Source organism: Rana temporaria, chromosome 4 (genome assembly GCF_905171775.1).
Source record: "Rana temporaria chromosome 4, aRanTem1.1, whole genome shotgun sequence".
Lineage (NCBI taxonomy): Eukaryota > Metazoa > Chordata > Amphibia > Anura > Ranidae > Rana > Rana temporaria.
In genome coordinates this window covers 158037866-158050492 of record NC_053492.1, presented here as the reverse complement: position 1 = coordinate 158050492, position 12627 = coordinate 158037866, and the positions used below count along the sequence as shown (strand labels likewise).

Sequence of the window (12627 nt, the reverse complement as noted above, 5' to 3'; positions counted from 1 at the left end):
AATAACCGTGTAACAAGCCATTACATCAAAGGTCAGGTGACTTTCAGAAATCAAATGCTATGTCTAATATGTTCTGCACGTTTTATGGTCAGGCTAGCTAAATACTGTATGTGACAACATTTTACAGAACTGCTATGATCTTTTTTCACTTGATATTTTTTAGAAGAATTGCACTAACAGTACAATTTATTATAACTTTAAAGCTGAACTCCAGGTTGATATAAAAAAGACAACAGTAAATGCAATTATGTAATTCATTTAAATGATTACACTTATTTTAAAGGCAACTAATGTATGTAAGTGAATTTGTTTTAATATCAGTCTTTTGTAATTCCCTTAATATAAGCAGACTTGAATAGCTGGTAACCTGAAGCAACCTCTGGTGCATTCACATAAAAAACTTGCTGACCGGAAGAGGGAAATTACATCATTAATCTGCTGCATATACTTCAGTGTCCAATGACAATATGGGGATGGGGAGATGGCCAAGCTGTATTCCCTAAAGTGTACTGCCACTCTCTTGGCTGTCTACATGCAAATGTGCTTTCATGGCGAGTATTCTTCTTTTGTGCTCAGTTGCATTCCAGATAGGGACACGCTACCCTTCTGTTTTTTTAGAATTACTTAATACTTTGTTTTATATGGAAATACTGCATTGCTGGAAATAGCAATTTGTTTTAACATGTCCTTTCCAGAGTAATTCCTGAATGAGTCTGTGTTCACTATAACCACCTGGTGCACTTTCAGTGTTTAACCACTTACCATTCTGCATATTGTAATATAACGTCCACAGATAGGATCTCCCATCCTGGGTAGGCATCATATGACATCCTCAGCTACACGGCAGTATAGGGGGCACACGGGTGCCTGCCGCGTCACCGAGGAGCAGATGCGCGTGCCCGGTGGCCGTGATGTCTGCCGGGTATCCGCAATCGCTCGGACAGAGCGGGATCATGGATCTGTGTGTGCAAACACACAGATCCATATCCTGTCAGGGGAGAGCAGACATATTGTGTGTTCCTAGTACAGGTGATACTCAAAAAATTTGAATATCGTGCAAAAGTTCCTTTATTTCACTAATGCAAGTTAAAAGGTGAAATAAGGTCTATAAGATAGACTCATTACATGCAAAGCAAGATAGTTCAAGCCGTGATTTGTTATAATTGTGATGATTATCGCTTACAGCTCATGAAAACTCCAAATCCACAATCTCAGAAAATTTGAATATTACACACAATCAATAAAACAAGGATTGTACATAGAACAATATCGGACCTCTGAAAAGCATAAGCATGCATATGTACTCAGTACTTGGTTTGGGCCCCTTTTGCAGCAATTACTGCCTCAATGCAGCGTGGCATGGAATCCATCAGCCTGTGGCACTGCTGAGGTGTTATGGAAGACCAGGATGCTTCAATAGCGGCCTTCATCTCTTCTGCATTGTTCGGTCTCATGTCTCTCATCTTTTTCTTGGCAATGCCCCATAGATTCTCTATGGGGTTCAGGTCAGGCAGGTTTTCTGGCCAATCAAGAACAGTAATCCCACGGTCATTGAACCAGGTTTTGGTGCTTTTGGCAGTGTGGGCAGGTGCCATGTCCTGCTGGAAAATGAAGTCAGCATCCCCATAGAGCTTGTCTGTGAAAGGAAGCATGAAGTGCTCCAAATCTCCTGGTAGGCAGCTGCGTTGACCCCAAACTTAATGAAGCACAGTGGACCAACACCAGCAGATGACATGGCTCCCCAAACTAACACAGACTGTGGAAGCTTCACACTGGACTTTAAGCATCTTGCAGTGTGTGCCTCTCCATTCTTCCTCTATACTCCAGCTCCTTGGTTTCCAAATGAGATGCAAAATTTGCTCTCATCAGAAAAGAGGACTTTGGACCACTGAAAAAAAGACTAGGGGCTAGATTCAAGTAGCCCGCCGTAAGTTTGTGCGGGTGTAGCATATGGGATTTACGCTACGCCGCCGCAACTTACACGGGCAAGTGCAGTATTCACAAAGCACTTGCTCCATAAGTTGCGGTGGCGTAGCGTAAATGGGGCCGGCGTAAGCGCGCCTAATTCAAATGAGTATGAGGGGGCGTGTTTTATATAAATGGGTGGTGACCCGACGTGATTGACGGCTTTCCTGAACGGCGCATGCGCCGTCCGTGGAATTTCCCAGTGTGCATTGCTCCAAAGTACGCCGCAAGGACGTCATTGGTTTCAACGTGAACGTAAATTACGTCCAGCCCTATTCGCGAACGACTTACGCAAACGACGTAAAAAATTCAAAATTCGACGTGGGAACGACGTCCATACTTAACATTGCGTACGCCTCATAATAGCAGGAGCAACCTTACGCCGAAAAAGCCTAACGTAAACGACGTAAAAAAATAGTGCCGGGCGTATGTAAATTTTGTGAATCGGTGTATCTAGGTCATTTGCATATTCTACGCCGAAAACGACAGAAGCGCCACCTAGCGGCCAGCGTAAATATGCACCCTAAGATACGACGGTGTAAGAGACTTACGCCAGTCGGATCTTAGGCTAATGTCGGCGTATCTTGCTTTCTGAATAGAGAAAGAAGATACGCCGCGTAAATTCAAAGCTGCGCCGGCGTATCTATAGATACGCCGGCGTAAATCAATGCTGAATCTAGCCCCAGGTCGGTTTTGTATGTAGTATGAAACTTGAAACAAATGAATAAGAAAACTTTTGGTCTATTGATTAGATTTTAAAGCTGGTCTATTCACCCAAAATGCACATCCACTATGGTGCTCATTGGGGTGATCATATGACCAATAATACCAAAGATAAAAAAATGGTCAGCACCAGGTTATCTCAGTATTAATGCAGATCTTCACCCCCCCCCCATTTTTTTTCAAAGTCCTGCTTATAGAATTGCAGGTTCTTCACAGCCAAGATACTCTCTTACCCAGCGGATTCGGCATTGTCCTGCTGAGATCCTCTTCTCTTCTGCCACCGCTCAGGTCCCCTGACAACATCTTGTGTGGTGTCATTGGGAGGTTGTTTGTGCTTCTCCCAATGATGCCCTACTAAACCCAGCCTCTCCTCCTTTTGTTTTTTTGTTTTTTGTTTTTTTTGTTTGTTTTTTTTGTTGATTTTTTTTTTTTTTATTATTATTTAAGTGTATTTTGTGCGTGTACTCGAGAGAGGAGCCGGACTGCAGGAGTTGGGAGTAGGCAAGCCTCCCCCAGAGGCAATCTGCCACCTTTCTCCATGCCCCGGGTGGCAATGGCGGGTGTGTGAGGGGGTCCTCCCACACAGCCCGCCCTACCTGCTCCGCTTTGAAGCCCAACGGGGCAGAGGGACTCCCTATAAGGGAGTGAGAGGATTAGCCCGCTCAACCAGCCCCGTTAGCCCTTCGCCTCTCTTTTTAGAGACCGCGTGGTCAAAGTGCGTGATGTTAACCCAATTTCGAGTGCGTGTAAGTGTGGTGGTTTTTGTGGGAGGGGGGTGGGCATACTAAGCGCAGGCTTACCTCGCATAGCACACCCACCGGGAGCCGGGCTGAGACCACCAAACTCAATTCACATGCAGCCGAGACCGGGATCCGAACCCCTAGCTGCAGAGGTGAATGGCTTGTCAGCGCAGTGCCAATCATCCTTTTGTTAATGAAGTGCTATTCCTATTTTTGTAGCAGAGGAGAGGAGGGATGGGAAGGAGGGAACATTCTTTTCAAAGTAAAGATCTGCTTCAATGAGTAGAAGACACAAACAAAAAATTCCATGTACACCTTTGAGCATCTATGACACATCCACCAATCATTACAACATTTACTCAAGAATGGGGACGAGTAATTTGGTTAGTCAGCTCTCTCTAAAGATAAATCCCTTCCCAGTCAGTTGTCAATGGAACCAATTTCCCCATTGAAAGACTTCCCACATTTTTCTGTTTCAGTGACAACTGAATTTTTCTCACCTTCAGTCCCAGTGACAGTGGTCTTCCGAAATTCAAACAATACAAACCTGACAGTGTTTCTAACCCTTCACCATTACAAAGATATTTTTGGCTTTATATACACTCTAAATCCCCTACATCGTTGTTGTGCATATTTTTATTTGCTCTCTTAACTATCTAGAAATTTGGCAGAGGTGGTGTATGATCAAATAGTTTGGATGAAGCCATGTTCACGTTTGGCCAAATCTGTTAATGACCACACTAAACAACTACAAGCTTGGCCCTCCAGCTGTTGTATATACTTCATAATTCCATGGTATGGATACATTCCCTATGGTTTAGGAAAATAGTAAACTTTTTTTGTGACTTGATCTGGAAGAAAACAAGATTACTCATAAAATTGTCGATGCTGATGCTTGATAAAGATGCGGGAGGTTTGGCCCTCCTGCATATTAAATCCTACTTCATTGCCTCCTAATTGCAACATTTTATGGGTTGGGATAAGCACGATGAGTTAGATCCCATCAAAGGTGTATTGCTTACTGTATCTAACAAATATCCCCTCCTGGCTCTATTAAAGTCCAGAAAGCTCTTGGATATGGTATTGCAGACCATGAAAAAGATTACTAATGTGGATGTTTTTCTCCAATATACTAAAAGGAGATAAAACACTCAAGGGCTCTGATTTCTGGTATCATAAAGTGGTACAAAATACAGTATGGTACAATTATATGACAATGGCATTTTCAAATAATTTAAGCAACTAGTCGTGTAGTTTCATGTACCACATACCAGATTCTGGTAGGTCTGCTGTCAGGGCTTGGACAAGGGCTGGGCAGGAGGGAATACTCATACACTACAAAATTCTCTGACGCTTCCCTACTGACCAGTGGTGATATTCAAATAACAACTACAAACCAAAACTGTTTGGACAGGCCAGTGTTTACAAGAGTTTGACAGTTTCAGTTGGTGAAATTAGGGTCCCCTGTATGTACTGCTACCTCAAGGATTTTTTGCTTTACAGCTCTGCAGTGATTAGACTATCATTCTTCTGCTTCATTAGTTGTGATTTCCCTATAGTTCATGAGATGAACTTAAAGTGTAAACCCAGTAATATAAAAATAAAAATGGTAATCTGTCCCCCCCCCCCACACAGTGCCCACAGCTTATAAATCTTCTTTTTACATTAAAATATTGCTACTATATACCTTTTTGGCTGATCTGTATACCATGGTCACATGATAAAATGCAGGGTCTGCCCGAGAGCTGAGTGTTATGGTAGGAGGAGATTTCCATTACATGCTGTTATGGGAGGCAGATCATCCATCACTCAAGATGTGACATCCCACCCACTGTTATTTTTTAGTTAATGGGCATGGAGGGGGAGGGAGGGACCGGGCTGTCATCTAGGATCTGTATACATGCCCACATGCGTGGGCATGTATATCATGTGACCCGTCTAGCTCTGATCAACAAAGAAATGTTCTCTCCAGCAATAAAGACCAAAATGAGCATGTGCAGCAATACTACCCTTACTGTGTCTTATCTGTTCTTGCCAAGAGAGACCGTGCAGGAGAGGGAGGATCTGTCCATATAGGATCAAAGTCTGTCCATACAGGATCAAAGAGCCTTTTTACACAATGCAGAGGATCAACCCCTTAAGTTCCAAAGTGAGTATAAGAAGCATGCTATTCTGCACATACAGACAGATTTTACTGTCCTGGGTTTAGTAACACTTTAAAGGGAAGTTTTAGTCAGCATGATAGCTTAGTGGTTAGCACTCCTGCATTGCAGCACTGGGGCCCACCATTCAAATCTCAACAAGAGTTTAGTTGCATGTTTTCCTTAAATCTGGATGGGTTTTCTTCAGGTACTCCCACGCTCCAAAAACATGCTGGTAGGTAAATTGACTCCTGTCTAAATTGACCCTAGTATGTGTATGTATGCGTGTGCAATTGGGGGCCTTAGGTTGAGACAGCGAACAATAACAATACAATGCTATACAATGCTATAAAAGTTCAAATTGTGCACACCTTACAATCACAACTTCATAATCATATCCTCAGATAAGTATATAGCACTGGCAGGCAAGCAGCAAAATGTGTTACACACACATTATTGACGGATACAGCACTAAAAACACTAAATAATAACTGACAATCGCTACAATTGTGCTTCCTTACCCTTGCTATACACACCATATGAAAACGCCATTACTCTTCTTATCATTATTGAATACAGTACATGCAATTTACATTCACTTTTCTAAATATATTCCACACTGTAATTGTCAACATTTCCTTTCACATTCTTATTGAAATCTACATGAAAGAGTCGATCGGTATGCTTGCCGAACAACCTCAATAGCTGGGACACCAAATATATGTAATATTTCACAAGGTTCACAGTTAATACAAAGCAATTTATAAAGTTCATTCAGTGGAGAAATTTTGCTCTACTGTAAGCCTTTTCTGACATGGTCATGTCAACCTTTGGGTCATGTTAGGAGAATATATACAGCATAAAAAATTATTAAAAACAGCAGCAATAAACAAAATGCATAAATAAAATCTGGACAGTAAAACTAGCTGTACCGACCTCCTGGTTTTCCTTCAGGGCAAGCCTGTGACCCCATTTTTTTCTTTTTGCTGGCAGGTAAACAAGCAATATAACAATAATCGAACCCGTAACAACCCGTACCAATACAGCCTTGATATTATAACAGTGATCTAGATAGGATGCCAATTTTTCCTGGAAAAATAATACTGGCATTCCAATTCTTTTTTTTTTTTTTAAGTCTCTGTTCTATTACTAACATTGGCATCAAGTCTTGCTTTTACCAGCTAGGCCAGTGGTATCCCAGAAACTATACCATCTGCCAGTCACATGTAAATTAGTCATTTAACAAAAGTATCACTTTACTAGAAGACATATTTAAAGGTGCATTTCCCTGATAAAAAGAGTGCTTTGCATACTTAGTTATAGCTTTGTGTTAGCTTATCTATATCTAAATCTTATATTCTGAAAAATCAGTTAATGAAAAAATGTTTCCTAGAATGTCATAAGCTTTTGGACTGTATACTGACACTGAGTGCCCCCTAGTGGTCACTATAGAACGCAATGAAAAGTAACAGGCAATACTAGTGTGGATATCATTGATTTGTACTTACAGGAGTGCTGCCATCCGAAAAGGTGTTCATACTGATAGAACTGCTCATTTTATCTGAAGACAAAGAAGATGGGGACGGACTGCGTTTTTCTATGCACTGCACATTCAAAGAATCCTGGCGCTGTAAGTAATCCCTCCATGCTCTTTGGATTCTGAATGAAATGCAAAAAATGTATATAAGTAAATAAATACATATAGGTAGATGGCGCAAGATTAAAAGGGCACAGTCAATAATTGAAAAATGAATTAAAAAATAAATAAAGACATCATAAGGTCCATGTCAATAACATTAAAATGAATGAATAAAAAGTCCAATAAAAGTCCAATATACACTAGCGGCAGCAAATTCCTGAAGCAGAAGCAGACTCTGAAAGATATGTACAAACAAGAAGAAAAATGTGCCAAACTAAGTGCAGTAAGTAGGAATTTAATTCAAATAATTTTGTATTTTATTCTATACAAAATTATTTGAATTAAATTCCTACTTACTGCACTTCGTTTGGCGCATTTTTCTTCTTGTTTGTACATATAAGTAAATAAATAAGAGCCTAATAATTACAAAACCTAAGTAAACATTTATTTTCTAGTTATTTATTTATTTGAGGGTCACATGAAAACAGGCACGTTTTCTCTTAAGCCAAGAATCAAGTCCATTTTAGAGCATTCTAATGTTTGTGTGTACTGCCCTTCAAAAAATAACATGCATCACATTTAGGTTTGCCCTGAGCTTGTCTAGATATAATGAATCTCTTTTATGAACTTATCTGCATAACATTTAAATTGCTGTAAATTGCATTATAATCTTTTTTTTTTAGTGCAATAGGCAATAGCAATTAAATGTATCTGCAAAGTGACCCACAGCTATTGCACTAAAATGCAGATGCAGCACCCTGGGGGTTAGTCAGGGGTGCTCCTCACAGATTTAATTAGAAGTAGTTTCCTTAGTCAAATGTTAGCGATCCATTGGTTTCTCCCTGAGTTTGACCTTGTTGTACTATTCTTTTCTACCACTAGGTGGCCGGGCACTTGGTGGTACTAGATTTGAGAAGGACAACTCAGGGTCAGGTTATGGGTATATGGGGTATGTCAGCCAATCCCTTGACCTTCTGGGAGAGCATTTATATTAGTGTGGAGTCAGGTGATCTAGGTTCTGTGCCCCCTGCACAGCTGTCTTGGTAGACATGTGTCGTACGCCCCGGGCTGCTAGGCCGGAGATTGGACCTATCCCGTCGGCATCTGGCTGCGTGAGGGCCTATCCAGAAGTAAGAGGGCAGGTCAGGGCAGGGTTGGAATTGCGGCTTGCAGTGCAATCATAAGTGATAGTTCTGCCGGCCCGGAGAACCTACTGTAGTCGGAGGTAGAAGGGAAGCTGTCGTCACTAAGGGACCAACCACCTTTACCAGGGACCACAGTGAGTAACTGAAGCAAGTACCGGTGCAGCATTCTCACCAAATGGGCACGGTGGAGAATAAAAAACTTTAGGTGGTGATCAAGCCAGGGACCCAACTAATGGAGGTGACGCTTGCAGAGCAGCCTTGTGAGTCAAGCCAGGGACTGAGCCGCCACTACAAAAATGAAAAGCCAGCAGCTGCACATACTACAGCTGCTGACTTTTAATATTCAGACACTTACCTGTCCTGTAGTCCAGCGATGTTGGCACCGCAGCTGATGTTTTTTTTGTACAGCATCTGCTGAATCACTACTGGAGGAACTAACAGTCTCTTGCTAGCTCAGCAACAGCTCATTACAGGCTAGGGACTCTCAGCCCTTGGTAAAGTAGCCCACGTGGAGTGAACAGCTTCTCGACCCACCCTCTGCTTCTCTGTAGACACTGATCCCAGTTCTGCTGCTTGCAGAAATAGTAGCCCACCTGGCTGCCACCAGATTTTCTGGCTGCTTTCTCTTTCCAGGCCTCCTGACTGAAATACACAGACTCCCCAGGGCATGGTTGAAGGAAGACTTGGCACACCGCTGTCTTCAAGCGAGACCCGCTACATCTGGCAGTCTATCCCCTTGTCTATCCCTCCCTGCACTGTGCTGAGCTACTCACTGCCGCTCCTTGCTCCTGCTGCCTCTCTGACTCCCATCAGCACTGCTTCTCCATCTTCCACCTGACTCCCAGTCCCAGCATGCCTCATTCCTATTTATGGGCTCCCTTGGTCCCCTGCCAGGTCCACTCCTGGAGATTGGCTAAGGGCCCATAAATATTCAGAGCAGCTCCTCCTCACCTCCATCTACTAGCATCTAGAATAGGGTGACCAGACATCCCCAGTTTCAGGGGACAGTTCCCTGATTGGGGACACTGTCCCCGGACCAAGTCTGTCCCTGGTTTTGTCCCCAGATTGGATTTAATAGGGGGCAGGGGCAATTTCAAAGACAGTCAGTGCAGAATTAATATAAAAATAAATAGAATTACACACACCCACTCCGCCGTGCCTACTAGCATAGGGGGGTGTGTTTTTCCCATTATCTGTGCCCCTTTCTGATGATCATGTGCTGGTCAGAGCGGAGGGAATATTTCTTCAGTTTCGGGCGCATGCCCATTCAGCTCCGCTTGCATGTTCTTCTGCCTTGGCTCAAATCCTGGCCAGTCACCTACTTATAGCCTTGCCTTCCCTGGCAGAGTGATCTTCCTCCACTCCCTATCCAGTAGTAGCCGGGGCCCGAAGAGTAATGCCGCGTACACACGATCGTTTTTCGGCATGAAAAAAAATGACGTTTTTAAAAACGTCATTTAAAATGATCGTGTGTGGGCTTCACCTCGTTTTTTGGCTTTTGAAAAACGACAAAAAAAAAATTCGAACATGCTGCATTTTTTAACATCATTTTTAAAAATTTCGTTTTTCGGGTTGTAAAAAATGACCGTGTGTGGGCTAAAACGACGTTTTAAACCCGCGCATGCCCAGAAGCAAGTTATGAGACGGGAGCACTCGTTCTGGTAAAACTACTGTTCATAATGGAGTAAGCACATTCATCAAGCTGTAACAGACAAAAAAGCGCAAATCGTCTTTTACTAACAAGGAATCAGCTAAAAGCAGCCCAAAGGCGAATGGAACTTCCCCTTTATAGTGCCGTCGTACGTGTTGTACGTCACCGCGCTTTGTTTATCATTTTTCAAAAACGATGGTGTGTGGGCAACATCGTTTTTAATGATGAAGTTTTTTTTCATGCCGAAAAACGTTAGTGTGTACGCGGCATAAGACTTGAGAGGCTGTGAGGCGGGCGGCGACGGGAAGAGAGTCGCTGATTGTTGCCATTACTAGTAAAGAAAAAAAATATGTCCCTGGATTTCATTTTAAAAATCTGGTCACCTTAATCTAGAATGTTCTACAACTTTCTAGATCCAGGAAGAGACACCAGATAGCTGTTTGTATGAGTCATGCCTGCATAACCTTTAGTAACCCCCACCCAATAACAGACTCACAGGCTAGACATGAGTCTGAGTATGTTTTTCCTATTCTTTCTCTAGTAGCACACACTAGGTGGTGGTGCTACACTAGTTAAATCTGAAATCTGGGCACACAAACCTTTTTTTTAAATATATTCCTTGTTAGCCACAAAAGGGTATAAATGCACTTGGTGTGCACCAAATGCATTGGTGACCCCAGGTATTATCTTATAAAAGTAGTGGTGACATCATCAATATGATACACATAGCCTGTGCAGAGATCAGAGGAGATGGAGGGACCCCACAGGCTCCACCCACTACAGGCTGCCTGCAGAAAACTACAGAGGGGCGGAGACAAGACCAGTCATTCTGCGCAAGGAAAGAGAGCAGCAGTAACCGGTCTGTATTACGGGAGGAGGAAATATCCCTGAAGTGAAAGGAAATCCCACATTGTTGTCTTTGCGTATGCATTAAAAATCTTCAGTACACGTTCAGATGTGCCAAAGGGCTCTGCTAGGACCTGAAGCTGAGACAGAACCCTTTGGCGCATTTGCTCATGTGCTATAATGCTGGTGCTGGAGGAAAGGGCGGAGCAACACACTAGATTACTGAACTTCCTAGCTAAAGAAAAATTCTCTAAAATTGTGACTACAAATGTAAATTCACAAAAGCTTTACTACATGAGTGGTGTATATTACTAAACATAATCGTCATCATGTGTTTTATTATATTATGTAATATTTAGCTCTTGTTTCCATTAATGTATGCAATGTCATGTAACAAAGATTATCACACCCTTTATTCTATAAACTGTCTTTAGCTTCTGACTGGCAATAATTGTAAAGTTCTATGAGGTGAATAATAAGCAGGAAAATGATCCATTCAAGGTGGAGATAAAATGCTAGTTCATAAGATATAGTACCAGTTCAGGAAAAATAGAAGCTTTCAGTAGCTAAAAATCATTTTTACGTGAAAAAAATACTGATTCTACACCTATTTAAAAATGTTATGAACTGAAAATGTTTGAAAAGGTAAAATAAATGATGTAGTTAAGAAGTATTTTATTCCCATACCGCTTACATCTTCCTTTAAATATTTGGAGTCTAGGTAACGCCAGATCCCAGGGACTTTTGTCATTTGAATATCACCCCCCTTCTCCCGCGTTTTAGGGACCGCATTAAAACATTGAAATCCCTCCGCATATCAGTCGCAGGAAGGGTGAACCTAATTTAAATTATTCTTATGCCACAGCTCCTCTATTTCCTGCATAATACCGCAATGGTGATCCCATTAAAAATCTTTAGAAGAGTTAATACACTTTTGCACACTTTAAAGGGGAGGTTCACCCTAAAAACGACTTTCCCTTATTACACTGCCCCCCCACATTACAATACGATTATGCCTATTACTTCTTTTTTGATGCTGTACATACCTTCGTACAGCTATTCACCCGTGGCTTCCGGGTTGCGAGTCCCGCGGGAGTGGGCGTTCCTAACATGGTGGTGATTGACGTTTTGACAAAAAACAAGCTCCCCCCGTCGCGTAAGCCGCGTCACGATTGGCAAAAGGAGCCGAACGGCGATGCGCAGGCGCAGTATAGCGCCGACTCGCCGTTTGGCTCCTTTCGCCAATCGTGACGCGGCTTACGCGACGGGGGGGAGCTCGTTTTTTGTCAAAACTTCAATCACCACCATGTTAGGAACGCCCACTCCCGCGGGACTCGCAACTCGGAAGCCACGGGTGAATAGCTGTACGAAGGTATGTACAGCATAAAAAAAAAGTAATAGGCATAAACGTATTGTAATGTGGGGGGGGGGGGGGCAGTGTAATAAGGGAAAGTCGTTTTTAGGGTGAACCTCCCCTTTAATTTGGAGGGAGGGCTCTCCCAGAATTAAGCTAGAACACTTACAAAGGCCTAAAGATGATGGGCTGATTGGACTTTGCCCAACCCATAGCTGTATTATTTAACAGCTCAGTTACAACACCTTATAGGAACCATTGACATGGGGAATGGGTTAGATCAGTGGTCATCAACCCTATGCTCAGGACCCACTAACAGGCCAGGTTTGCAAGATAACGGAAATACATCACAGGTGATATCATTTGCTGCTCGGGGATTGCAGTATTCTAGTCTGCATTGCCCCAAGGTAATACATAAAATCT

The 12627-nt window shown here is 42.5% G+C and overlaps 1 protein-coding gene across 1 annotated transcript in view; it reads right to left on the bottom strand.

Moving 5' to 3' along the window:
* The window catches only part of LOC120936705 (schwannomin-interacting protein 1), a 541245-nt gene that overhangs the window by 357985 nt on the left and 170633 nt on the right, over positions 1-12627 (bottom strand). The window contains exon 4 of the mRNA XM_040349262.1: positions 7078-7228. Coding sequence (XP_040205196.1) covers positions 7078-7228 — 151 coding nt within the window. The remainder of the gene's footprint in view (positions 1-7077; positions 7229-12627) is intronic.